Genomic DNA, 23,180 nt, shown 5'->3' with positions numbered 1-23,180 from the left:
GAGTCCAGCACTGGCTTTGGTTGGGAAAGGCAAGCGATTAGATTAAAGGGGTGTGTGTTTTAGGGAGTGTGGGGCACATCTGAGCACCGCAGCCATCGTTCGTGGCCCTGGAAAGAGAAGCAGGGGATGATCAGTGGATACTGTTACCCATCCTCATTTAATATGGCAAAACCGTGGTGCTCTGGTGGTTGTTGATCTCCAGCTAAACCCAAGGAGGGGGAGATGCATCCGCCTCGCTGCTGCCCTGGCAGCTCAACCCTGCAGCACATCTTCTGGCACCCCAGTCATGCTGGTTTCTGTCCACATGTACCCAGGGGTTGATGTTGTCTCTGGGTTTAGGGTGGTGTCAACATTTGCCTGTTTTCCAGCACCACTGGAGGTATCTTCCTGTTCCCCCCAAAACCTCAGGAGCAGCCAGAATCAGAATGGTCTGTTCTTGTCTGTGTGGAGAGGGAACTGTGGCTGCAGTGAATTATCCATGAAGCGTGTTCATAGGTTTTCCTTGGTGTTGTACCCAGCTTCCTCAGTCTGCCAGCTGCAGAGCATAGCAGGGAAAGGCTTAGTGCCACTGCTCCCTGGTAGCTGTCTGCTACGTCGTCGTGTGTCTCTGCTGCTCAGGTTCTAATCAGGAGCTGCTTGGGTATCTCAGCACTGGGAGCTGATTGCATCCATCAGCGTAACCCAGCTTGGGTTTCCATCACCCTGTGGTGCAGCCAGAAATGCCAGGACACCACAAGAAGGCAACCCTGTTCAAACAGACATGACCTGCAGCTCAAGGGCAGGGCCACTTGTCCTGGACTGGGAAAGGTGCTGGGCATGTGGCTTCCAGCCCCTTGTCTCCGCAGCAGCCCCTGCGTTCCCACCACAATGCTCTGCTCAGCTATCTGACCATGAGACCAGACCCCCTGGTCCTACAAGCAGCCCCCATCCTTGAGCTGCTTTCTTGGTGGTCTCTGGCTCTGCCTGTCCCAGCTCCTGGGCCAGTGCTGGCTTGTGCACACCTCAGCTCTACTTCCCAGCCCTCCAGGGAGCCAGACCTGTAGCTTTTGTTTTGCTTGCGACCAAGCCCAGGGCTTGGACTCAGGTCTTCACGGCATTAACCCAGTGTGTCGCCAGCCGCAGAGCACACAGCAGTCGAGAACATTTTATCCAGGATAATCCCTAGCCTGGGAGCAAGGCAGAGACTGTTCTTGTTCAAACACAGGGAAATGTGAAGCCTAAACCGCTTGGCACTTTGACACTCGAGTCAGGCACACTGGGGTGCTTCTATTGCAGCCTAAGCCATGGCACGTGCTAATCCTGTGCAGGAGCAAGGCCACGTCCCCATCGCCCAGCAGGGTCATGGTGTCCAAATGCACCCCGGAGAGGGGCTGCTGGTGCCTGCAGGGTCCATCCTGCCTCTTCTGAAGTTAAGCAGAGTTTTGACAGCGAATTTGCACGGATGTGGCTGAGTGGGGGTATTGCTGGGACATGAGCAGGCTGAGCGTGCTCAGCTGTGAGTCTGGATGGGAAGAAGGGCCAGACATGACAAGATTGTGTGTCTCAGTTTGCATTTTGCAGCGTTCCTGTGGACGCAAGTCTGATGGCATGGGCTGCTTGTTTTAATAAAGAGAAAGCATGAACAGTTATGCTGCATCTTTCCATCATATCTGACATCTTGCTGCCTTCCTTTAACCTTGCCCTGTCCTCCCATGGACTGGGGGCATCTCACCTCTGTGAAGCACCTCCCAAAAGTGAGCAGAGCCAGGCAGCTCCTGTGTGCCCAGTGCTCACCTTCCCAAAATTAGACTATTCATCTTTTTATTTGTTTAATTCACTGCCTGACGTGAGGCATAAAGATGTGGCTTTGCAACTGGATTGAAGCGGACACTGGCTGGGCTTGCCAAAGGTGGGTCAGCAAGGCCAGGTAGGGCTGGCAAGGTGGTTCGTGTGCCGAGGGCTCTGGCCTGTCCAGGACATGAGGGAAGCTGGCTGTGTGTTACAGTTCTCTGAAGAACCTTCAAGTGGCATTGTGTGAAGAGGGCAGAGCACCAGGAAGGGTCCCTGCACCTTTTCAGCGCAGGGGAGGATGGTGTCCGAGGTCTCATCCTCGCACTGCAGGGTGCTGGCAGTGGCAGGAATTTTCAAGGGCAGCACCTGCTTCCACCTAAGTGGGGCCAGACCCGTGTTCGATGTGTTGGTCCCTATCTTTCTCACAGATCTTATGAGGTTTGTGTTCCCGAGAGGGACACTCCCTGGGAGAGGGCACCACTCACATCTTCTCCTGCATCATCCCATGTCCAACCCCCAGCCAAACCACCTCCTGCTCAGTAGCACTGCAGTTTTATTTGGCAAAGGACAAACGCCCTCTGCTTTTGTCACCCTGACCCCTTAATAATTAGCACAGATGCTTAATCTGAGGCATCAGCAGGTGCCACATTGGGCAGGAGTGGTTTTCGTGTACCCAGTGCCACTCACAAGTGTTTGGGGAGCTCGCTGCACTGAGACAAGGTAATTAAATGTGAACAGTGTTAAAGCGGTACCTGGTCAGTCTCTCCTGCTTCTCTTGCAGTCTCTCAGGCCCCTCTTGCCGCTGCGTTTGTAAAAATTAAATGCCTCTTATTAGCGGTGCAGCAGAGATGTGTAACACGCGCGGACAGCAAGGCAGGGATGGATGGAGTTGGTGTCAGGGCAGCAATTGCTTATCGTGCCTTATCTGGGAATATGAAACTGTATTGCATGACATCCAGAGGCAGGCTGAATAGATATGCCAATTCATCTCGAGCCTGGGCTTTGACAAGCTAGACTGCCCTTGTTGAAAGGCATCAGTCAAACAAGAACTGCTGGCTGCTTTTCCCTTTCTTATACTTTCTCTCGCTCCTGCGCTCCCTCTCTCACCACCTCCTCTCCCTCCGCCTTTTTTTTTTTTCTCTCTAAGCTTTTTCCACACAAAATTGAAAAGCTTTGGAAATAATAATAATCATAAAAGCCCCCCAAAGTAATACCGTTTTAAGTACCCCCCCTCCCTCCCCAAATGGGGTTGATAAGGAACCCCAGTGTATGAAGGCATGTTTAGATAACATTGAGAATATTATAGCGAGTGAGAGAAAGTAGGGGAAAAGCTTCCTGCCGCGTCTAAGCCGGGAAAGGCGATGGCACCCTGGCTAATACGAGTGTTTAATATTTGATGTGTTGGGATAAAGCAGGATCACCTTCGAATTGAATTGAGTGTCAGAATGAGAATCTATTACTGAAATTCTTGTGTGATTTGACAGCAAAGCAGACGATGTTATTCTTCACTAGTTACTGCAATCTTCTCCCCTACATCACTTAAATATTTTTTTCTTTGCTTGAGTAAACACACATTATCCTTTTTTTTTCCACCCCCTTTTCCTTTTTTCTCTCCCTCTTTTATACTTATTTTTTTATTTTTTTTCCCTTAAATCAAACCTGCCTCTCGCAGGGCTGATGGAGTAGATTGTTATTTCTTTATTTGTCCTATTAAATGGAATTCCTGATCGTTTAATCCTGCTTTTGTAAGTGATTTAAAAATACTTGAAAAGCTGTGAATGCGGCAGCACTTCTGACTAAACTGCTTAAAAGGGACACGTTCCACCTGGGTTTAGCTCCTGCTTCCTGACAGCCAGCGATGGTTGCGGGCTCCAGCGCTGCCGGGGCTGAGCCACCCTGGGCTCCGTGCATCTGTCCTGCTGGACAAGCTTTCCTCCATGTCTTCTCTGCAGTGGAGGTGCAACGTCATTGTCAGCAGGGCTTGGCAAGCTGCTTGTTCATTACCTTCCTCTTCTTTAATTGCATTCAGCCCCGATGCAGGAGCCTTGCCACTAAATGATTTGGTGGTGGAGTCGAGCACTGGTTGTCATTAGATTTACCTTCTGTCGTGCCAGGAAGTCTGCATGGCAAGAGATCCCGGCAAGAAATGTCCATATCAAATCATAGAATCATAGAATCACCAGGTTGGAAAAGACCTATCGGATCGTTGAGTCCAACCATACCTATCAAACACTAAACCGTGCCCCTCAGCACCTCGTCTACCTGTGCCTTAAACCCCTCCAGGGAAGGTGACTCAACCCCCTCCCTGGGCAGCCTCTGCCAGTGCCCAATGACCCCTTCTGTGAAATTTTTTTTCCTTATGTTCAGCCTGAACCTCCCCTGGCAGTGATTGAGGCCATTCCCTCTTGTCCCGTCCCCTGTCACTTGGGAGAAGAGCCCAGCTCCCTCCTCTCCACAACCTCCTTTCAGGTAGTTGGAGAGAGCAATGAGGTCTCCCCTCAGCCTCCTCTTCTCCAGGCTAAAAGGGACACGTTCCTTGTGGTGGGATTCATGCAGTTAAACTGGGATGTCAGTGGACCACTCTAGACTCCCGAGTGTCCTGGGTGCTCAGTGGGGTTGGTCTCAAAGACACTCCCAGCCCCAAAACCTTACAGTTACTGCATGGCACTGAAAACATTTTTAAGCTGTATGTAAGTGCCCACTTAGCTGTAGACATGACCTCTTCTTTTATTTCCCACCATATAAAGTAATATAAAACCTTGACACCTCATCCTGGCAGCAGCAAAATGAGGGGAGTTAGAGGGAGATACTTATTTTGGGTGGATATGGTGCACAGCTGATACGACAAGAGGAAGAAGATGCTTTTGCTGTCGTAGTTGTTTTCTCCATTGCAAAAATGGCATGGGGAGGTCGGCTCCGATTGCCTGCCTGCTGTGCCCAGCCTCATCCTAGAGGAGCACAGCCGGCACCCGCTGCTTGCCGAAACCGTGGGCAGGGAAAAGGCACACTTTCTGTTTTCAAACTTGTTTTTCTCAGGCTTCTTTTTGAAATACTCTATGGAAACTTTCAGCAAAAGTCACTACTTTTTTTTTAATTCCTTAGTACCCACCCTCCAGTATCTCCTCAAACCAGGAGCCTTTTTGCTCCTGGGAGGACTTTCCTAAAAGGAAATATTTTCTCCCTGGCTGAAAGTGTCTGTATTAATATTAAAATTACAATTAGTGGGTAAAACATTTAAAACCTCTTGGTGGGACAATAAAAATGACAAGGATGCTGAGCTGAGCAGGGGAAGAGGAGGCTCTGTGCTGGTCCTGGCTGGTCTTGTTTCTGTGGTTTTGTGGCCATGGTTGTGCTGTTGCAGAGCACAGAGTGCTCCTCTTCCCTCCTGCCCTTCAGCTGCCCAGGGTGGTGCAACACTGGCTGTTTTAGTGAAGGGCAGAGGGGCTGGGGGCTGGCCGAGCAGGTCACAGCATCAGAATGTGCAGAAAGTGACGGGGCTGGCTCTGCCGGCAGCATTGCCTTGTCCTAGCAGAGCTCCGGCAGCGTCATGAGGACAAACCCCATCCCTCCGTGCATGTGCGGGAAGGATTTGTGGGGCTCCCGAAGGAAGTGAACATCCTGACCTCTGTGCAGGTGCCCTGTTTGTGTGATGCAGGATGTTAAATCTTGCCTTAATGTGACTGCCGAACACCAGTTTTTGTGAAGTGTGCCGGGCACTTCCCCATAAATAAATGATGGAGCATTATTCAGTCCACTTAGATCAATACATCAGCTTGACAAGTTCCAGTTCCAGGAATTTTCTGACCCCCTGGAACATCTTCTCTGCAGCTATGCTGCTTATAAACCATGATGTGTAGACCAAACAATGGGGGCTGGTTTGCACTGGGATTACGGCAAGAGCAAGTGGGGCAAACTTGGTGCCGAATTGAGCAGCATTTTGGCAAGAGCTAGGTAAATGCTACCCATGTTCTTTCACAGAATCATAGAATCATTAAGGTTGGAAAAGACCTCTAAGATCATCCAGTCCAATCATCAGCCTAACACCACCATACCTACTAAACCATGTCTCCAAGTGCCATGTCTACATGTTTTTGAGCGCCTCCCAGGATGGAGACTCCACCACGTCCCTGGGCAACCTGTTCCAATGTTGACTACTCTTTTCTTAAAGACATTTTTTCTAATATCCAATCTAAACCTCCCCTGAAAGCAGCACCATGGCACTGCCCAGCCTTGCTGGTGTGCCCTTCATGCACTCCTCTCTCAGCTGAGAGGACTATCTTTGACACCCAGTGCTACTAGAAGTGGTCCACGGAGCTCTTGTTTCAGGTTTTTTGCAAATCGATGCAGATGCGTTGTGGTCATGGGAAGTTTTGTGACCAAGTGCAATGGGAGAATGATCATAGAATCATAGAGTCATTTGGTTGGAAAAGAACTTCGGTATCATTGAGTCTAACTGTACCTGTCCGCTACTAAATCGTATCCCTGAGCACCTCGTCTACCCATCTCTTCAAACCTCCAGGGTTCAGGACTCAACCACCTCCCTGGGCAGCTGTTCCAGTACCGGAGAACCCTTTCAGTTAAGAAATTTTTCCTAATATCTAATCTGAACTTCCCATGGTGCAACTTCAGGCCATTTTCATGACCTCAGACCCTCTTTGCTGTATTATAAAGCCAGCTGTGATGCTGTGATTTTGCACACACAGCATCTCCCTGCCCCAGCTCCTGTACCCCATCTCTTACCCCTGGTAGCTCCTCACTTCTGATTTTTGGATGTCCTGCAGGTTATGTGAGGTATGGGTTACCTAAGGACCTACCTTTCCATCCCAGCACTTTTAACAGAGTGTGCGATATCCATGGTGTTGGCTCTGTGCTTGGAAACACAGTATGTTCCTCATCTCCTGGTGCTGTTAGCTCACATTTATCACAGGAGTGTCTGATTACCTTTGATTCGAGATCCCTACATCAGGGACCTAGGGTGGTATTTGTCTGTGAACTGCTGTGTATGCCTATGGGATTGTATAAGTAAATAAATATAATTAATAATCATCTGGCTTCAGAGCAGCAGGGAGGTAAATGCAGCCTCTATAGAATTACAAACTGAAACAGGAAAAAAGGGAGACCTTTCTAGGAGCTGGCACAAATGGAAATAATTGTGTTCAAGCTGCTTGAAAATTACTCTGCAAACATCATTTGGGTGGCTTATAGCAGATCAGAGGCATTGAGTTTGTTTCTAAATCGGAATTTTAGCTGAAACAATTTTAAAATAGCTTTTTAAAAAGTTGCCTGTGTTTATATCAATTAAAATGCAGGTGAAAATAAAATGCCGTGGGTCCTGGTTCTGTTTCAGTGTATGACCTAGAAGGGAGCAACCCAGTCCCTGCAACAGTGGGACTAAACCAAAGAGAGGCAGAAATTAGTGTGATTTCATGGCAAAAAAGGGTTTCATGGCATGTTTCATAGAATCGTAGACTGGTTTGGCTTGGAAGGGATCTTAAAGCCCATCTGGTTCCAAACCCTGCCATGGGCAGGGACACCTCCCACTGGATCAGGTTGCTCAAAGCCCCATCCAACCTGGCCTTGGACACCTCCAGGGATGGGGCAGCTATGGCTTCTCTGGGCAACCTGGGCCAGTGCCTCACCACCCTCACAGCACATTTTTTCTAAATCCTTTGGCCTGCAAGCAAACCAGGGGCATCTGAGACCTCCTCACAGTTTGCTGCAGGGATAAATGCTGAAGCGCAGGGGGCTGCACCGCTGCTGGTGACCATGTTGGGTGGAGCAGTGATGGAGCCAGTGTTAGAGTGGCTGCAGACAGCGTTTCCCAGCGGCTGCGGTGAGCCAGCAGCCCCAGCCACCCCAGGGCTGGGGAGCCCTGCGTCACGGAGCCTCCGGCACTTTCTGCTGCGCTTTAACAGTCAGAAGAAGAACTTTCCTGTTTAAAGATTAAACGTTGTCTTTAAATATTAAACGACACAGCTCCTTGCTTTTGATTGTGTGGCTGCTGCCGGCAAGCGGCTCAGAATTGCCAATTTTAATTAAAAAACTTTATTTTCCAACGCAGCCCAGCGATGGCTCCTCCTCCCAACTGGGGCTGGTTGGCCTCTGCCCTTGCCTACCATCATCTCTGCCTCGCGGTTCCCTCTGCCTGCAGCAAAGTGCTGGTCCCTGCCAGCCCTGAAGTGTGCTCGGCTTCATCTAGGACTGATCAATGCCCCTGGCACTTCCTTCCAAAACCCCAGGAAAAACAATTAAAACTCGATCGATCCTGCAGGCAGCTTTGAATATGCATAAGTGCACACTTGACCTTCAGTGGTCAGGCCAACTTCCACCCCGGCTGCTTAGCTAGTTTGCTCAGGTATTGCGGCTGTACGGAATGACCTTGATCGGGAAAGCAAAACGAGATGCAAAGATGGGGCTGATCACCTGAGTCACCTTCCCTGGAGGTGTTTAAGGGACGGGTGGACGAGGCGCTGAGGGGCATGGGTGAGTATTTGATAGGAATGGTTGGACTTGATGATCTAGTGGGTCTTTTCCAACCTGGTGATTCTATGATTCTATGACTCTATGGGGCTGGGGCATGTGCCACCGTCTCCCCGCTGCTGCTGCTGCAGGGCCAGAGGACGCAGGCTTGGGTTGACGCTAGCACCCAGCTGTCAGCTTTGCAGAGTTGTCCTTTTCCAGGATGATGCCAACCTCCTGCTATGCAACTTCAGTTGCTTCTGGCCAGGGTCTGAGCGATGTGTCTGGTCTGGGAAGGCAGCCTGAGATACAGAAGCACAGATCTTGCTGTGACCTGGTGCAGGGACAGCCCTGCTCCCTTTCTGTCCCATGTGTCGTCCCCCGAAGCATGCAAGGACACTCTTTCCCCAGGGATGCCCCCCACTGCCAGCAGCCCTGGGCCTCTACCTGCTGGTGCTGAGCGTCGGGACCTTCCTGCGCTGTGCCTAGGCTTGCTTTAGGGATGGAACCCAGGAGAGGGAGCCACAATCAGAGCCACTGCTGTCACCACCCAGGGCCTCCCAGCAGGTGGGTGGCAGGGTCCCATCCTGCAAGCCGACCCCTGGCTCCCTGCAGCCACCCAGCCTGCGTCCCAGCCATGATGATGAAGATATGAGAGCGAGAGCGTGTTTGTTGAAAGCAAAGGAAACCTCCCCGTTGTGTACACAAAGGGTAATTTCAGTGAATTATGCATAGACTTAATTAGGAGTTTTAATTGCTAATCATCTCCCAACAGGATTAGCAATGCTGTCTATTAATTATCTGTGGAGCCCTCTGTTTTGCTAAGGCAGGAGTAACAAACCAGCATGAATGGTTGCGTAGGCCAGTAGTAAATTAACTCCCCCAAGCCCTGTGGCTCCTCGGGGGCTGCCTGGGGGCTGGGCAGAGCAGCAGGTAGCGGGGACAGAGGGACTAGCAGCAGGTCCCCATGGCACACGGGTGGGTGGGGGGCTGGTGGGGGACACCACTCAGCTCTGCCCGCCCCGTTCAGCCCTGCTCTCTCACCGCAGAGAGCATCTCCCCCAGAGTCCCCAGCCCGCAGACGGTGTTGGTGATGCCTCTCCACTGCTGTAGTTAGTGATGATCCCCGCTGCAGGAGGGAGATAGGGGCTGCTGGATTGACCTGATCTCATCAGGGGACAATGGCCCTCACGACAGCAGAGATAGCACCGGCGTGAGCGACGCTAAGCCCACGCGCCCTTCTTACTGCTCACAATGCAGCACTGAGCTTAATTCCTCAAGATGAAGAAGATACGTGCCTGTCAGGCTGTAATTACAGCCCATGTGTGTGACATGGAGGCCCGGCGGCTTTCATGTTTGCCTTGTCCGGTGGGTTTTTGTGCTGCTTGGGCTCCCAGCTGCCTCGCTCCTGCTGGAAGCTCTGCCAGGGGATACGGGAGAGGTGGAGCAGCTCCCTCCGGCCAGGCTGTGGGCTCTGTGCAGTGGGGTGTGCGGCACTGGCTCCCAGTGGGGTTTCTTCCAGTGATGGAGAACCCCAAGGCTAGTGGGGTCAGGGGATGGGAAGGGGAGGCTGGGAGAGCTGTGCTTGCTGGAGGGGAAGGGAGTTGGTGGCCAGTCCAGCCTGGGCATGGGCACCCCTTTCCAAACCCCCAGTGATTTCTGTTGCCAACCCAGTCCTTGGTAATGCTGGAATGGGGGGATGATCTTGGAGCAACTCATGGATGTGCGACAAGCTCACAACCTTCTCTCGCTCCAGCGCAGCGAATGTGGCCTCGGGTGATGCCATTGTGGCACAGTCCCCAGCAAACCTCGGCAGTGTTGTCACAGTACAGAAAGCCTCCAGAGGCCCTGGAGATCTCTGAGGAGCATCTGACGGGACAGGCCAGGGTGAAGGTGCTTTATGCAGGCAGCTCCAGGAGAGCTGCTGCATGGGTGGTGCGTGGGTCCACACTGAACACAGCGAACGCAGACCTGCGCCACCGCTGGGAGCAGCCGGGCCTGGACGAGTACAAAACGTGTCTGCACATGGGCTGTGCACCTGTCTGACCCTCTCTTCTCTCTTCCAGGCATACAGCTTTGCCATGGGGAGTTGGCCAAAGAACGGGCTCTTAGACATGAACAAAGGACTGAACCTACAGCACATAGGGAGGCCTCACAGCGGGATAGGTGAGTGATGCTGCCCTGCGCCCATCCCATCCCTGCGGCTGCTGCTCCGGGCCTGTGGGATGTGCCTCAGCTCTGACAGCTTGTGCAGACTGGGGCGCTGGGAGCAGCCGAAGGGCTGCAGGGTCTCTGACTGGTGGAAGGAACAAAAATGTGTCAGGGCGGCGTAGGCACATAGGTGAGCTCTCACTTTCTCTCTGTCCCTGGCACATCCCAGTGTGCCAAACACACCTGCCTGTCCCTCTGGCTGGGAAACTCCTCCCCTCCTTGGCCCCCTTGGCAGTGCTCAGGCTGGGGTGGACGTGGATAGTGCCACGGCTCACACTGTGCCTGGAGCACAGGTCAGGGGTGCCCAGGCTGGGCAGGATGCTCTCCGTCAGACCAGTCCTCCAGCTGCTCTGGATGCTGCATCTGTCCTTGGAATGGAGGTTCCGCCAGGCAGTGCAGCCTCGGGAGCTTGCTGCAAACAGGCTGCAAAGAGAAGATGCACAACCCCAGCTGGGGAACCAAATCATCGTCCCATTTGCTCACACATGTGATGAGTTTCATGGTCCCATAGCCTGCTCCAAGGTAAAAAACTGAGACTACTGTGCATAGTGGCACAGCCATGTGTTTCCCCTAGCTCCTCTGCACCAGGGATCAAAGGGGTGTGGGGAAGGAGACCTGGCCCAGAACACTGAGACTGAGTATCTGCAGGCTGCGGTGCAGGCAGGAGCTCAGATTTACTGAGCTGTAAGCAGGGCTGTAACTCAGGGCTGCATTGCTCTTGCCTGTCTTGTTTCTCTGTGGGGCGTTAGGTCTCGCAGAGCAGTGGTCAGATTCCTTCTGCTTCTCAAGCCCTTCATCCATGGTGACTTGTGAGTTTTAAAGTTTGCGTGGAGGTAAGATTTACTTGGAAAAGTCACCTGCTACCTGGGCCTTGAGGAGGCTGTTTAATGTCGTTTCAAGACTCTAACCATTAAACTCTCCAATCAATCCAAGTTAAGGAGATGAATTATTTAAAGCTCACCAGCTTTTAATTAGCAAGCTCCTTTTGAACTATGGATCTGGTTGCATTATTGACAGAGGTAGCATTAAAATTTGCTTCCTTGCCTGGAAGCAGATTGCCTTGCTTGTGTGCCACGTTGGCAGGGTCACATGGAGGGAGTGGGGACTGCAGGAGTTGTGTGTGCGTGTCCTGCTCTAGGGCTTGGGCTTTTCCTAGGGTCTCCTGGGGATGCAGGGTTGGTTTGTGCCATGTCTTTCCTCAATTTATTTATGGCAAGAGCTCGCTGTTGCTGTCATCTCTTACTCTGACAAAGCATCCACAGCTCTGGAGTATCATCTGTCTGCCAGTGGTTTCTGCCCATACTTTTATCAGTGCCATTGTCTTGCACCAGAGTCTGTGCCTGATGGAGTTCACAGAGATGTTATTCATGTCCCTCCCTGTTCCAGTATTTTAGGAGGGTTTTGCTTTTTCATTTCTGTCAAACTCCCTCCATATGGATACACTCCCAGCTCTCCCCAGTACAGGGGAGAAGTGCCTGCAGAAAAGCAGCAGGTCAAGGACCAGCAGCCCAGCTCCCTTCTTGCAGTGCTCCATCCCAGAGGCAAACCTGCCTTTAATACAGTGTTCGGAAGGGGGTTTACGTGGGTGCTCTGAAGGCTACCAGGCCAGTTCTGTGACAATCTCCATCTCCCTGGCACCACCAGCAGTCTGCACGTGCCTTTTGTGTTGCAGCTGCAGGCTGTTCCATTTGGCCTGGATCTAGAGCAGCTCTGCCCTGGGCATCTGCAATCCTCCCCTGCCTGCAGAGACAGCAGCCACTGGCATCCCGTGCCTGGTGGCTTTACTGCAGGCTGAGCCCCTGGGAGTGAGCTGGAGGCACAGCCCTTTGAATGGCTTCTCTGCCTGGCCAGCTTGGGAGTCCCAGGCACAGCTGCTGCCTGTGATGTCAGGGCTGCTGGCTTTGGTAATCATAGAATGGCTTGGGTTGGAAGGGACCTTAAAGCCCATCCAGTTCCAGCCACCCTGCCACAAGCAGGGACACCTCCCACTGGATCAGGCTGCTCCAAGCCCCATCCAACTTGGCCTTGAACACCTCCAAGGATGGGGCAACCACAGCTTCCCTGGGCAACACGGGCCAGTGCCTTCCCATCCACACAGGAAAAAGTTGCTTCCTAGTATCTCATCTATATGTCCTCTCTTTCAGCTTAAAACCATTAATAGTAATCCAGCATCCCTCCTGGGAGAAGGCTTGGGGTGATGCTGGTGGCTGCATGACATTTTGTCAGCACACCAGCCTTCTGGCCACTTTGTCTTCCAGGCTGATGACTTTTCAGGTCCTAGTCATGGATCAAGTGTTGGCTCTAGTGACAGCCCAAGAGGACCCCAGGCCAAGGGCTGAGGAGGGACTGCTCACTGCAGAGACAGCCTGCCTTCCTTGGTCCGGCTTTGCTGCCTTGTCCTGGAGCAAATGTTGGTCCCACACAGCTGAGTCCTCCTGTTTCAGCCACTGGGACTGGGCACGGTCCTCCCAATTGCAGACAGCCACCCCGTGACCTGAGCAGTCTTCACCAGTTCCTTTCTTCATGCTCTCAACTGCTTTTCCTTCAAGGTTGGGAGAAGCCATCCCTTTTCCTGACCTGGGCTGCTCTCCTCTTCCTTCCCTCGCTGTAAGGAGACTTGCTCCTTACAACAGCCCTGCCCACTCAGCCAAATAAATCATAGAATCATAGAATCACCAGGTTGGAAAAGACCAACCAGATCATCGAGTCCAACCATTCCTATCAATCACTAAACCATGTCCCTCATCCACCTGTCCCTTAAACCCCTCCAGGGAAGGTGACCCAACCCCCTCCCTGGGCAGCCTGTTCCAGTGCCCAATGACCCTTTCTGTGAAAAATTTTTAAAATTTTAAAACATTAGTTCAGCCTAAACCTTCCCTTCTTGGGGACTGCTTCTGGAGAAGAGAGTGGAGAACACTCAAACACACTGCCTGCCCACCTCTTGCTGCCCACAGTGAGACTGGAGCTATCTGTGGCTCTGGGGGATGATCTCACACGTTCTAGAGCTTCGCTTCTCTTTTTTGGTCAGTCCTAGGGTGCAACAAGCTCAAGGGAAGCTGGGTTGCTGACGGGGAAGGCAGTCCGTAGCCCAAGGTGGGTGTAACCAGAGTCAGCCTCTGATTTTCGTGACCCTTGTGAGTCATTGATGTCCACAAGTCTGCAAACATCAAGGAGGGAGCATCAAGGCAACGTGTGTGCCAGCCACAGGGGTTTCACAAATACTGTATGATGCAGGAGAGCCTCCACATGGCCCCTTTCCTGGCAGTGTGGGAGCAGTTGGGGGGATGCAGGCTCACTTATGAGGGGACGTGCAGCATGGATGTTTCCCTTCAGATCTGACAGAAAAATTGCAGTGGATGGCCACTTGTTTCTGCAAATGATTTGCGAGGAATTTTGCTGTCTTGCTTGATCGGTTGTGTATTGCTTTGTTTCTAAATCACTCTCTGATTCACTGGTTCAGCAGAAATCTGCTCCAAATCCTTGCACTTGGCTTGCTCTGGGACCAATCCCACTCCACGCTTCACCTCCTCTCCTTCCTCTTGTGCAAAATCTGGGAGTTCAGGGAGCTCAACACCCTGCAGGGCCAGGGCTGGGTTCCAGGTAGAAACCTCACCTTTAGCACTTGTTGCATGTGGGCAGAAGGGGCTGGTGATGGAGCATGGAGTCTTGGACCACATCTGCTGGGACATATGCTGCTTACACAGAAGCGAGCTGTTCAACAAGGGCTCATGTTCCAGCTTTCGTGTGGTTTCTACACGAGCAAGCAAGCTGCAAATGTTGTTGAGGAGTTAGTAAAGTGTTTTGTGTCACCTTGCCCAGAGTGGATGCCCCCTCCCAGGAAGTGTTGAAGACCAGGTTGTGTGGGTCTTGACCAGCCTGGTCCAGTGGGAGGTGTCCCTGCCCATGACAGGGGAGATTTGAACTGGATGAGCTTTAAGGTCTCTTCCAACCCAAACCATTCCATGATTCTATGAAATACAGCAAAGTGTATTTGTATACATTGCAAATACAGCTCCCTTGGGCTTGAATGGGTAAGGATCTGCTGCAGCTGTTTTCCTGGGAGATAAAAGATTAGGTAAAGGAGGAAATATCAATATTTCAGCTTGATGAGAAGTGCCGGGCAGAATAAGGAGGTAGGAAAGTCCTGCTCCAGAGAGTAAGGATAAAGAAAATTCTTGGGCGCTGGGAAAGGAGCAAAAGAGGAGTGAAACCTTTTCTTCCCAGACTTTCCTTGGGTTGATAATGTGGCTCTGAGGACCACAGAGGACTTTCTGCAGCTATCGTCTCTCCTCAAACACAGATGGGTGTCAGCTCTAGCATGGTAGGATCTTGGGATGAGGAACTTCTTTTTTGTCTTGTGTTTTCATTGCCCTCAAGAAAACAAAGTTGTGTCTTGCCAAGAAGTTACTCATCTAACAGACGTGCAAGTTGCAGTTCTTAAAACATGAGCTTGAAGCATTGCTTGCCAAGAAAGAGCTGCAGCTTGTAATGGGGTCTTGGCAAGCAAAGACCAATGCTCACAGGCTCTTGTACTACTGGGGCTGGGTTCTTGTGTTGGGGGCTCTCTACTGAGTTTCAGAGACTTTTGTCATGGAATCACAGAACAGGTTGGTTGGAAAAGACCTTTGAGATCATCGAGTCCAACTGTACCTCTCCACTACTAAACTGTATCCCTGAGCACCTCATCTACCCATCTTTTAAACACCTCCAGGGATGGCGACTCAACCACCTCCTTGGGCAGCTATTTCAGTGCTTGATAACCCTTTCGGTGAAGAAATTTTTCCTAATATCTAATCTGAACCTCCCCTGGAGCAACTTGAGGCCATTCCCTCTCATCTTCTCATCCTATCTTGTCCTATAAATCAGAAGGATTAAAATCCCAGGCTGTAATTGTGATTTAAATCAGCCAGCAGGGCACCTGAACTCAGTAATTGATTTTTTTTCCCCATTTTTACATCTCTTCTTTCTTAACTCGTTTCCCTAAAAAAGGTGTTTTACTGACCGGCACCTATCCAAAAAAGTGCAGCTCTCCTTACCAGTGCCCAGTTGTTAAACTTGAGTTGGTGTTATTAGTAAAATCCCGTCTCCCTCTCCTATACTCAGTACAGAAGTAAAAGTAAATCTCAAAACGGTTCTTAGTTGAAAACACCTAGTGCGTGAAACCAAAGCAGGAAGCGACTGGTGAGTTGAAGGAATGTTTCTGGAAACCACCCTTTAAAGATTTTACAATTAGCACGTCTCCTCCTCTTCCACCTTAGCTTGTTGGTTTGTTTGTTTCCCTGATTATGGAAAAGATGCAAGGGACACCTCTTTTTTTTTCAGTCCTTTGTTGTTTCTCAGCTCTGAAGGAGCCACTTATTGAACTGAAAATACACTGAAAAATGGTAAAAAGTTTCCAAATCTTGAGAAGCAGCTGCTGCTGGGGAAGTTTGTTTCTCATTTGTCAGCTCTGCTTCTGCCTCCAGTGTATTGACTGTCTCTAAAACATGGTGTTACCCCTTGCCACTGGTCTTTTTTAATCTAACTAAATATAATTGAATCTTTAAGGTTTAAGCTTTAGCACACAGATTATTACAACTTTAGATTTAGTTTTGAGTGCCTGTTTAGGGGTTGTTTTTCTGTTTTGGGGAAAAAGGGTGACCAGGCTGCTGTCTCTTGCTGGTGAACCTGCATATTCACCCCAGGAAACCAGGAGATCTGGTCCCATCACAGCACCTGTCTTGACACGATGCCCTCACTGGGCTGTTTTACACCAGCTGGTGTAATCCTATGAGCTGTGAGCTTCCACATCTTCCATCTTCACCTGTGCCATGCTCCCTCCGTAGAGATCTCTGCCGTGCCAAATGGAAAGCCTTACCTGCCTGGGCAGGTCAGGAGCCCGTGTGGTGAGCGACCCTGCAAGCTACCGTGCCTTCCTGGCTTCATCTCTCTCTTTTCATTTACTGATTGGAAATCTCAGAAGGTTAGAATGTGATATTGTTCCTGATCCAGAGCATTAATTAGGCCTCGGAAAGAAGAAGAGGAATTGCGTGTTTTTAACAGTGAGGTTAATGGGATGCTCACATAGTAGACAGTTTTAATGAGCTTCAACTCGATGTGCAGTGAGTTTACTCTTTGTGTTAAAAGGGTCACACTGCAGTAGTTTGATGTGGATTGTCTCCTGGCCCCCGGTGTCATAGGTGAGCGTCTGTCAGAGTCCAGTCAGAGCGCATTTACTTAGTGACACGATTCTAATTAACTACCGCGAGCTGCCACTGCTGCGGGGAGCCACGCCAGCGCCTGCTGGGGTGCTTGCTGACCGACAGAGCCATCCCTCTCCCCACACCGCTCTGCCTGCTCGTGTCCCAGCAGCGCCAGGCTGCTTTCTGCTCTGACATTGAAGGAGAGGGCGGTGAGGGCCACGCTTGCTAAGTGCAGTGGCAGATGAGGGGCCGCCCGCTGTAATGGGTGCCTTTGGCTGTCAGCGCTGCCTCTCTCCCCCTGGAGCTCAGCGGGGGCTGGTGAGGCTTTGCGTCACCCTGCAAGGTGCTGGGAGCATGTGATCATAGAATCACCAGGTTGGAAAAGACCCACAGGATCATCGAGTCCAACCATTCCCATCAAACACTAAACCATGCCCCTAAGCACCTCGTCCACCCATCCCTTAAACACCTCCAGGGAAGGGGACTCAGCCACCTCCCTGGGCAGCCTGTTCCAGTGCCCAATGACCCTTTCTGTGAAAAATTTTTTCCTAATGTGATCCTGGCAGCTTATGGTCCTGACAGCTTACTATCTTTATTTCAGCCTCCTCTCATTCTTCCTTGCTTTCCTTTCCCCCTTTCATTTTCCTGTCTCTTCCAGGGGTGCAGGGACACCTGCAGCTGCCTCTCATCTGTGAGATCCCCAGTCACCCTTGGAGCATCCAATAGGGCAGGAGGAACAAGGGGACGGGGACAACTTTTTTGTGAAACTCCCCTCTGTTTTATTGACCGGTTTCCACCCCACCCTGCTCGTCCTTCCCAGAGGATGGGAAAAGCCTTGGAAAACCTCATTCTTGGGTTATTTGTGGTGCCGTTTGCACCTCTCCATCCATTGGCCAGGGATGCCGAGAGCAAAAGGCGAGCGCGGGGCTCTGTGCTACAGAGAGGGGCACAGGGCTGCCTCGGGACCGCTGCCCTGCACACAGCGGCCCCAGCCCAAGGCAGAAGGGGAAAGACTCCAAGTTAAATAATTAAAAGAGACTTAAGTAAAAATCAACAGAAATGTCATCAAATGAGCAGTGTCATTTTGAATTAGCGCTTATAAAGGTCAGGAGGATCCAGAACAGGTGGAGCGGCTGTGTGCCGGGTGTCACGGCCAGGCAGCGTGTCCCGGCACCCAGGGAGGGAGGATGCAGGGACCGGGGACAGGGCAGCGAGGGGTCCTGCCTTGAACACCGAGCCCCGCATCCCCGAGGAGGGCTGGGGAAGAAGGGTCGGCTGGGCGGCCAGTTGGAGGACGCGTGTCTGTCAGAGTCCAGTCAGAGCACATTAGCGCGGTGACATGATTCTAATTAACTACCGTGAGAGGTGTCACAGCTGGAAAAGCAGCGAGGGGAGACAAGCTTTTAAAAAAAGAAAAAAGCAATGTGACAGTCTTTTTCTCCCCCCCCTCTTTCTTTTTCTTTTCTTTTCCTTTTTTTTTTCACTCTTGTGTGCTCTCTCCCCTCCATGTGGGAGTGGATCTAAAGATAATTAGGATGTCTGGCTGCCTGGGAACCTGAGCTGGGGCTCTTTTGCTTTCAGTCATTTAAGTTTTCGACATCTCTCTGAAGGGACTTGGTGGCGCAGTGGATTACTGCGCGCCAGAGTGACAGAACACTCTTCTAATCGTAAACCCTTTTTAGAAAGGATTCTGCTCTCCCTTTTTCCCCGGGAGCAGCGGGGGGTATGTTCTGATCACTGCAGCTCTGTTCCCATACACGTTACAATGGGAAACTCAAGGTCTTTCAGCTGTTTCCTGCAGTTAACAAAGGAGGCGCAGAAGAAAGAAAGGAAGGATGATTGAGTGTTTGTGTTGACTGCGCTCACCCCTCCATCCTACCCTGCGAAAGTTGGTCATACGCCCGCTGGGATGGGGGCACACGTGCTCACCCAACCTCGCTGCCCCTGCCGAAGGGGTATGATGGGTTCATCACACCTTGCTCTTCATCTGCGGGCTTGCGGTCCCTGGAGAGAGCAGCCTTTGGAGGAGAGGGTGAGATGGGCTGCAAGGCTTTGGCTGCCTGAGAAAAGTTGGGATGCTGCCATGTGCTCTTCCCAGCCCTGGGACAGGCCAGGCTGCCTGCTCACTCGAGATGTGTGGAATGTAGGTGCAGCCCTGTCTTCTTGCTGGTAGCAGTTACATTTGCGGCACCAGTGTCAGGCTGAAGATTTAAGAGGGATTTCTGGATTACCTGCTGTTTGCCATGCTTCAATGCCTGGGAAGCCCAGCTCTAGATTGGGGCACATCTGTCTCAAGCCCCAGACCTGGCTGCCGTTGTCCTTGAGACGTTCTTTGGCGTGGCTGCTGCTGTACCCCCACTTCCTTTGCCTTCTGGTTTTAGGCTTTCCCTTGACTTTTCCCACCAGCAGTAGGGACTGTTCCGCTTGGCAAGAAGACCAGATCTGCTGTCCCTCACTCCCAAACCAGCTGTGATCCACCTGGCTCAATTATTTTCCCCAGTGACAGATGACAAACCTCTGAGACAAGTTTTTCATATCACTCTAAACTGTTACTGGGAACACGGGGAGAAGCTGATGTTTTTTTTAATCTATGCTCTGTCTTACAATCAACGAGTCCCAAACCCAGGAGCGTGCAGACGTGATCTGTACTAAAGAATCCCTTGCTGTGCCTTGGACCCATCCCACTGTTGGCTGTTTGTCCAGCCCTGTGGTTGAGCCTTGCAAAATATCCCTGTCCCACACTGCCAAAAAACCCTTGCACTCACCAAGCTCCGTCCCACATTGTGCTGGGTGGGTAAAACATTTTTACTAAAGCTTGTTCTCCTGCCACTGTAACAAACAACACTGCCAACGTGCTGTGATGCATCCTCAGGCACAGCGAGACACGTGTTAGGTGAGAGGCCTTGGAAGATCATTAACTTTCTAGAGAGCTTTTTCTGTAGAAAGTAGCAACGTAAAACACCAAGTGACATTTTGATTTCCCTGTGGATTCTTTTGGTGCCTTGGTGTCTCTTTGCGACGAGTCCCAGACGAGGCTAAATGGTAGCACGTCTTCCCTTACCTGTGAGGAGGGGAAGAGTTTCCTGTTAATGAACATAAACATCTCAGTTAAGAGCGCTGATTGCTTCCCCTGCTCTGCAGTGGACTTGGGGGGAAGGTGGCTTTTACCATCATGCTGTCCTACAACAGTAATGTGTCCACAAACCTGCCCGTCCACATTTGTCCCCAGGGATTAGACATCTATGTTGTCCCAGCTCCGACCTCCCCAGGCAGCGTAGGGCTGGTGGTTGTCATCCCTCGCTGCAAGGAGGGAAGACTCCTGCTCAAGTTTAACCAAAGATCTGTTTTTAACAAGAGTAGTGGCAGAGCTATGGAGGGAAGGCTCTGACAGCGAGGGATGCCAGGTTTAAAGCTGCCCCGCTTCACCTAATGAGAAATGACTGCAAGGTGCGGGAGGGGAAGGGGTAGCAGCCGTCTGGAGAGACTACACCGCAATTTAACAAGTTTCCATTCCTCCGAGTTCCCTGACAAGACCCCCCTCTAAGTCTGTACAGGAATTCATAAGAATAGGATAATTAGGATGTTTCAAAGCTGCGACCCTCAGAGGAGTCCTTGGATTAATCTGGTTTTTCCCTTAAAGACATCTGTAACTACAATCTTTGTTTCTCTCCTCTTCTCCCCCCCCTCCCCTTCTTTTCCCCCCTTGTCTCTCTCCGTATCTCCTGTCAAACCGTTGCAGACGTAAATGACAAAGAAATCAGAAAGAGAGATCAATGCAGTCCAAATTAGCACTTGGAGATAGACTGTGCTGGAGATGTCAAAGCCTGACCCCGGTTGATCTGCCAGCCTCCGCTGGTGATATTATGCAAATTGCATCCATCTGGCAGAGCCCAGCGAAGGACTAATGGGGCAGGGAGGGGGCGGCCGTGGCCAGGCGCCTTTGGGAAGGGGAGAGAGCTGGGGGTCTTTGTCGGGGGGGGTTGTCCATGATCGATGGGGGAGATAAGGTGCATTGGCTTCGTTTGCGCTCCTGGGCGGATTAAAAACCAAACTCCAGATAAGAGATAACCAAACTTCATTTCGCTTTTTATTTTATTCCTTATTGCTACCCACACACAGCCTAGTACCAAAAAAAGAAGGAGGGGGTAGAGAAGATGGTTCTTGGTGCTCTTGTTTCCTGCACGTCATTATCACTGATGGCAGTTTGAGGGGAGAGACAAAGTTGGGGAAAGAAAGCAGAAAAAAAAAAGCCAGCTGCTTAAAAGACTGCTGTAATAGGAGCATGGATAATAGAAATCTCAAATTACGGTGATCGCCTTGTTAAGAAGTTTGAAAATATGGCCAGATTGTCTTTAATGAGAGAAATATGGCTGTTAGTTAGTGAAGGAGGAGGGAATGGACCTTGTTTCAAGATCTGTAGCTTGCCCATCAAAGAGGCACCGGCTGTTTCATTTCAAAATCCTGCTCCTCTGCCTGATATTAAAAATAGTTGTTAAAGGCTTTGACTAGCAAGATGATTCTCTTTGGCTTCCTACTCTCTCTCCACCTCCCCTGAAAGACTTCGCTAAGAGAGAACTTGCTTTAAAAAATAGCCAAGCGAAGAAAGAAAAAGAGGAAAGTTTTGGGCCATGGGGTGTTGCTACCCCTGGCACCCCAGGGTGCCCATGGGCCTCAGGCTGAACACCACCAGCACCGTGGCCATTCCTGCCGTGGCAAATGGAACCTCCGTCCGTGCCACGCATCTGCTGTGCCAGGATGAGCGCTGTGACATGACCATCGCTGCTCTCCTCCAGAGGTTCTTTTGGCATAGAATCAGAATGCTTTGAGTTGGAAGGGACCTTTACAGGTCATCCAGTCCAACCCCCCTGCAGAAGCAGAGACATCTTCAACTAGAACAGGTTGCTCGGAGTCCCATGCAACCTGGCCTTGAATGTTTCCCGGGACAGGGCAACCTTTGCCAGTGTTTCACCACCTTCATTTTAAAAAATTTCTTCCTTATATCGAGTCTAATTCTCCTATCCAATAGTTTAAAACCATTACCCCTTGTCCTGTCACAACAGGCCTTGGGAAAATTCCCTCCCCAGCTTTTCTGGAGCCCCTTTCAGTACTGGAAGCGGCTCTGAGGTCTCCTTGGAGCCTTCTCTTCTCCAGGCTGAACAACACCAACTCTCCTAGCCTGTCCTCCTATGGGAGGTGCTCCAGCCCTGGGATCATTTCTGTGGCCTCCTCTGGACCCATTCCAACAGCCCCAGACCCCCGGTAAGCGCTGCAGTGCTGCTTTCCTTTGCTCTCCCTGGTGCCTGAGAAGCAGTGCTAGGCTGGGGCTAAGGATGTGGAGAAGAGCTCTGACAGAAGCCGGGTCTGGCAGCTGTCCGCTGGCTCCCACTTCTTGTTAAGAGCTCAGGGGCACCTCTATGCTGTAAAGCTCTGACCCGTAACTCCTGCCTCGCCGCTGTGCTGACAGTCACCTCTTCATTCTCCCCTGAAATCAAAGGATCGCATTAATTGGTTTAAGGATCGCTGCCCCGTGTCCTGAGTGGCCTGTTTAAGATAACGAACTTGGAGTGTGTTAATAACCAGCATAACTCAGCAGAGGATGTAGGGATGAGGCCTGGATGGGGAAGATGCTGCTGAATGGGTAAGACGGGCACTGAGGCATCGAAAACTGCCTAGTGCTGTGTTTTGCCCTGTTCTTCCATAAATCAGTGTCACTGCCCTGCTCACAGTTGCTAACTTGTTGAAATCCCGTGGCAAAGGGCTCTGGCAGGAGGGGAGGGCTGTGCCAGCCAAACTGCTGTCGTTTTCCAGTGTGGCTTCATGCGCTTTGTAGGTCTGCAGTGTAATCAGAAGGGATCTGCTCTCCTCTGTATCCTCCATAGCGTGAGGTTCTTCCCAAAGCCGCAGCCCTCACTGCCCTGGCTGATCCCAGCTGTGCCATTAACTGCTTGAGCTCTGGCTTGTTTCCAGTCCTGCAGGAGAGCCCCACAGCAGGTGCTGTGCTGGGACAACAGCATTTCCCACTGTCCTGGAGAGCCCTGAGCAATCCTGCTCCAACCTGGGAGCCTGAGCAGCTCCTCCCAGCCTGGGCCTCGAACTGGGTGCTGATGGTGTGCAGGGCATGGAGGGGAGGCGGCAGCAAAGGGTCACGGTCACTGCTAAGGGCAGATACACCAGTCTGTGCTGCTGTGACCAAGGTGCTGTGTCTGATGCTGCTGTCTGATGCGTCTGCCTAACGTGCTTGGAGGTCTCTAAGGGATGGCATGAAGCAGGGGCTCAGAGCGTTGTCTGAATCACAGAATCACTAGGTTGGAAAGGACCCACTGGATCGTCGAGTCCAACCATTCCTATCAAACACTAAACCATGTCCCAAAGCATCTCGTCCACCCACCCCTTAAACCCCTCCAGGGAAGGTGACTCAAGCCCCTCCCTGGGCAGCCTCTGCCAGTGCCCAATGACCCTTTCCGTGAAAAATGTTTTCCTATTGTCCAGCCTAAACCTCCCCTGGTGGAGCTTGAGGCCATTCCCTCTCATCCTGTCCCCTGTCACTTGGGAGAAGAG

The 23,180-nt window shown here is 51.3% G+C and overlaps 1 protein-coding gene across 2 annotated transcripts in view; it reads left to right on the top strand.

Moving 5' to 3' along the window:
• Positions 1-23,180, top strand: part of ERI3 (ERI1 exoribonuclease family member 3) — a 140,942-nt gene that overhangs the window by 88,359 nt on the left and 29,403 nt on the right. For both annotated transcript variants that reach the window (XM_069862991.1, XM_069862992.1), the window contains exon 7: positions 10,296-10,395. In XM_069862991.1, coding sequence (XP_069719092.1) covers positions 10,296-10,395 — 100 coding nt within the window. The remainder of the gene's footprint in view (positions 1-10,295; positions 10,396-23,180) is intronic.

This window comes from Phaenicophaeus curvirostris, chromosome 8 (genome assembly GCF_032191515.1).
Source record: "Phaenicophaeus curvirostris isolate KB17595 chromosome 8, BPBGC_Pcur_1.0, whole genome shotgun sequence".
NCBI classification, from domain to species: domain Eukaryota; kingdom Metazoa; phylum Chordata; class Aves; order Cuculiformes; family Cuculidae; genus Phaenicophaeus; species Phaenicophaeus curvirostris.
Note: the sequence above shows the minus strand (reverse complement) of the source record. Positions and strands in the feature narration are given on the sequence as shown.